The 4,575-nt window shown below is 43.1% G+C and overlaps 1 protein-coding gene across 1 annotated transcript in view; it reads left to right on the forward strand.

The window, feature by feature from the left end:
* The first annotated feature begins 4,135 nt into the window (after nt 1-4,135).
* Nucleotides 4,136-4,575, forward strand: part of LOC104622860 (tubulin beta-6 chain) — a 3,492-nt gene continuing 3,052 nt past the window's right edge. Inside the window, exon 1 of the mRNA XM_010289765.1 lies at nt 4,136-4,293. Coding sequence (XP_010288067.1) covers nt 4,237-4,293 — 57 coding nt within the window. The 5' untranslated portion in view covers nt 4,136-4,236. The remainder of the gene's footprint in view (nt 4,294-4,575) is intronic.

Raw genomic sequence — 4,575 nt, forward strand, 5'->3', positions numbered from 1 at the left:
AGCTGCGTGCGGGCGGGGTTGCGGAGCCTCCCTTGAACTCCTTATTTCGTGTGTATCAGCGTGTGTCTGAGGGGAGTGGGACTCGGTAATGCCGAGTACAGCGTGTACGCCGCCCAGCCCTGCCCAATGGTGTCTCATTGGCCTCTTAGGGGACAAGGAAGAGCCGCGCTGAGAGACCTCACCGCGCTGCGCCCGCGCTCCCTGCTCTTGGGCCGTGAAAGCTGCAGCACCCGCTCCACGGGCAGCCGCCCCGCCGGCTGCACTGCGGGGGGGGCAGCTGGCCCGCTGGTGCCTCCAGGTGAAAGCTGTTAAAATGCTGTGATGAGTCAATATATGCAGTCGCTGTCGGCACAGCGCTCGTGACAAGAGGACCTGTATGTGGGACAGATGTGGGCCCTGTGTGGCTGGTTACAGGTTTCTCTACTTTTGGCCTAACACATCAGCGTTAAGGTTGTGCCCAGTGACTGTGTGATTGCGTAGAGCAGACAGGCTGGTTTGTTTCGTTGGGGTTTTTTTGCTAGTCCAAAGTTTTTAATTTCTTAAGCTCTTTTATGTTACAATTTACAAAGGAATACAGGCCTGTGTCCATTTTTTAGGCTATTTAGCGTTCATTTTGAAAATTATTATCTGCTATGTGATTTATTCAATAGTAAAAATAATGTTCTAATTTTCCTGCAGAAGGATTAAGTATCTGTGTGAGTGGACTACCAGTCTCTTTTGCGTATGTTGCTTACAGCTTTCATGTTTGGTAAACAGCTTTAGGAAACCACAGCCAGTTCTTACCTTGTAGCTTTTCTTCCTTAGCGCTCAGCACTTTTTATGAAAGGCAGGAGGTTTACTAGCTCCACGTTATGAATAGAGAAACCGAGGCACTGAGAACCAACGCAACAAAAGGAACAGCAGAGCAAGAACTGAGCCTGACTGCTTGTGCAGTTGACCTTTTTGGCAAGTCATCAAATGATCCAAACTCAACAGTAACTGTGGTTGTGGCGGTAGTGCCCGAGTAAGGGCGCTACCCAGCAGATGAATTCACATGCTGCAAGCCCCAAGTTTTTGCCGGGTCACAGATCTGCAGTGTGGGGAAGGTAACAAACTGCTTCATTGTCCACCCTGATTGTACCAAAACCTATTTCTTTAAACATACGGGCTCATGATGCTGATGGTAACTTACAGTGGGCAGTCCTGCCTTACTTCCTTCTGACCACCTGCCAGAGGGAGGCATTCTTTAAGTAGTTTTTCTAACTGAAATGAAAATGTGAAGTAGGTAGTCTTTGTTGAATGCAATGATTTTTGGTAGCATTCCTAAGGATGGTGTAGCTAGCGCAGATTAGTTGAAACTAGCACCAGCTCAGCCGTTCACAGAGCGCTCTAAAATTATCTGGTGGCTTGTAGCCAGGCTCATCTCAAACAAATAGGCTTTCTTCTCAACAATCTTCCCTGCCACTGTGAAAAGCTAGTTCCTCCAAAGCAAACCATATTTAAGAAAAAACAAGTATCCCAGAATGCCTCCCTGCAAATGTGTATTTGTTGGTAGTGGGTACTGTGGTGGCAATTAAAAAAAAAAAAAAAAAAAAAAAAAAGAAAACCAGAAATAACAAAAAAAAAAACCCCAGTAACAAAAAAAAAAATGGCTTGTTTGTGGTCTTAGCTTATGCCCATCACCAGGGCTTTGGTACTAGGGCCCACTCTGAAGGCAGTGGAAGCAGTGGGCAGCCTGATAATAGACACTGCGGGACAGGCTGCTAATAGCTTTGCCCAGTGCCAGGCTGCTCCTAATCTCCGCAGTGCCAAAAGTCCCCCGAAGCCAACCTTCCGCCGCCGTCTCCTCTTTCTCTGGTGCTGCTCACACCGCTAATCTGCAATAGCACATGTTCGCTGGCTGTGCCTGGGAAGCGCTTGCCAGCAGTTAACAGGCTTGAGGTTTCTCAGAGCTGAGAAGCGACAGGCCTGCAAACAAAGTAGAGAGAAACTGGCTTTTATATACATACCAGGTATATATACCAGGTTTAGTATAAAGACAGACATGGAGGGTCATGGAAATGCAACTGGGGAGGAGAGGGAAAAGAGACACAAAACTACCTCTGCTTCACAAAGCACCTCAGGTGCTTTATGTCATGTGCCATAATTTTTAAGACTCTATAAGGAAGTGCTTCAGAGGAGGCACATGATTCCAGGGAGCTATTTTTAGCAAGAGAAAAACCAATGTTAAGTGATTGCATATTTCTTTCACTTCCCTTTTTTTTTTTCCTTTGCTCGTGAGATGCTCTCAGGGAGTATATTTATTGCTGAAATTATTTTGCCAAATTTTTTAGACAGTGAATGAATGTCTTCAGCGTATTCATAAGTTGTGGCTATTGTAGATTAATGCATTGCATATTTTAAGTAGTATTTATGTAGTGTCAGTAGTTCTCTGCCACATTGTGTCAATGCAGCTCCCATTCAGAATGCAGCAATTGAATATACAACTCAGAATGGCAGTATTACTTTTAGCTAAGCATAGTTTGAGAAAACAAATAAAAAATGTGCATGAATAAAATGAAATTTGCTTTCAAAGTAAGTCTCCAAATAGCTCTTCCAGAATTTTGTCTTAGGAAATTGTAGAAGATATCCACTGCCGTTGTAGAAAATATCTGCAATGTGGCAATGGAACCGTAACTGTTATGTTTCTTGCTGAGTAAGCTACACTGTTTAGAGAATACTTATTTTTTGGAAAATTATACAGCTATTGTGTTTTAAGGAAATAAAATTCATCTACCTGAATTTAAAGTCTTGCTTTTGTTGCTCGCTACTGAGGACGGCTCATAGCTTGGCAGAGGACGACAGAATGTTTGCTAGCTACTCTTTTGCAATGCACTTCTGGTGCTAAAGTTTGTCTTAGGAGCAGTTGTCTGTTTGTCCAGTGGCTGGTGGAAGAAGTGGAAGTCATCTGTGGTGGGGAAGTCTGGAATAAGCTGATTTTTCTTTTGGAACAATATGGAGGCTCAGAGATTCCTTATCTCTAGCAACCCATAAAGTGGTAAAGTAGTTACTTTCAATGAGTCAACTCCTTCCACTGTCATCTTTGTATACAAAATAATTTAAGGTGCTTTCCTAATTACAGTTCCTTTTCCTATCCTTATAAGGAACACTTGCAAAGTGCTGACAGTGGTCTGACATGTAATAAAGCTACTATAAGCTTCCAGAAGACAGTCCATTCTGGGTTTCTGTCGCTCAGTGATACTAGTCCTGTTTATCAGCAGGCAACATGACTGTGTCATGCTTTGCTCAGCCTTGCGTCGTTTCCTTTAGTGCAGTGAAACATTTCACACAGTGAACGTTACAGTTAACTTCAGTGGAACGGGGTTTTCACCTTTAGCATTTTCCTGCCCCGTTCTGAAATACTATCTCTCAGATATAAGAAAATAAGAAAAATAAGAAATACTGTATTCCTTAATGGCAGAAAAGGAAGAGAGAGAAAGAGAGAGAGAGAAAGAGAACATCTGTGCAAGTTAGTCACGAGTTGATTCAGATTTTAGATTGGCTGAAATTCATGGATTCTTATTAAATCTTTAAGGAACATGTATCACTGAGAGTGCAGTGATATATTTATGTTCTATGAAGGTTTTTTTTTTGTTATTGATCCTGTCCCCCTCCTTCATGCAGTTAGACACTGAGAATGATGCTTACTAGTGAACTGTAGGTTTGCCTGGTGGTGTGCTGAATGTTGTAATTATAGGAGGCTACTGCTCAAAAGTTGTTATTGTTTTTATTAAGGATGTTGTCCTGTACGACTCGTATGATGTTAAAATTTAAATTACGTGGCAGAAGCACATGTCTTAATAAATTAAGGTAGCTCATTTTTGGCTATAATATCCGTATATATGCATATATATTTGTATATGTATTATGTATAAAATAATGAAATGCAAATACACAGAGAACCGGAATCAATTCTAAGGGGGTGCATGTAACAATTTTCTTTTCCAAGCCACTCAGCAATGTCCCTGTGCTTTTGTACCCTGTACACAGGCAGTGAGTAGGCACTTGGCCTCCTTGTGAAATGCTTTGATGAGCAGCCTGAGGAGCTGGCTACTCCCCTTGCTGGCTGAGTGACAGTCCCACTCCTATAAAAAGGCCCCTTGGGGCAGACTGCGCTGGGTGTAGCTGATACAGCAGCAGAAAGAGGGCTTGTTCTGGGGCCAGCAACTAGAAAACCTGTGTTAGGTTGTAGCCACCAACAGGTCTAAGCCTCACAAAATGCGTGAAATTGTGCATCTTCAGATTGGCCAATGTGGGAACCAAATTGGAGCTAAGGTAAGGTCTCTTTTCAATATTGGTCATTAGTAGTAAGTGCTCTCAGTGGTAGCAGGTCAAACAGCATTAACGGATGGGGACTTTCGGGGGCAACAATTACTTTGTTAACTCAATGGTAAGATGCATGGCATGTTAGCAGCGGATATGAGTACTTTGATGTGAAAGCCATAAGATGAGTTTGCTCCTCATGCAAAGCTTAATGTTAAGACTGTCAAAGAACGATGGCACAGTGATTAGAAGTGCTCCAGAGCATTCCGGCTGGCACTCACATACCACGGGGCA

Source organism: Phaethon lepturus, unplaced genomic scaffold (genome assembly GCF_000687285.1).
Source record: "Phaethon lepturus isolate BGI_N335 unplaced genomic scaffold, ASM68728v1 scaffold49766, whole genome shotgun sequence".
Classification (NCBI taxonomy): domain Eukaryota; kingdom Metazoa; phylum Chordata; class Aves; order Phaethontiformes; family Phaethontidae; genus Phaethon; species Phaethon lepturus.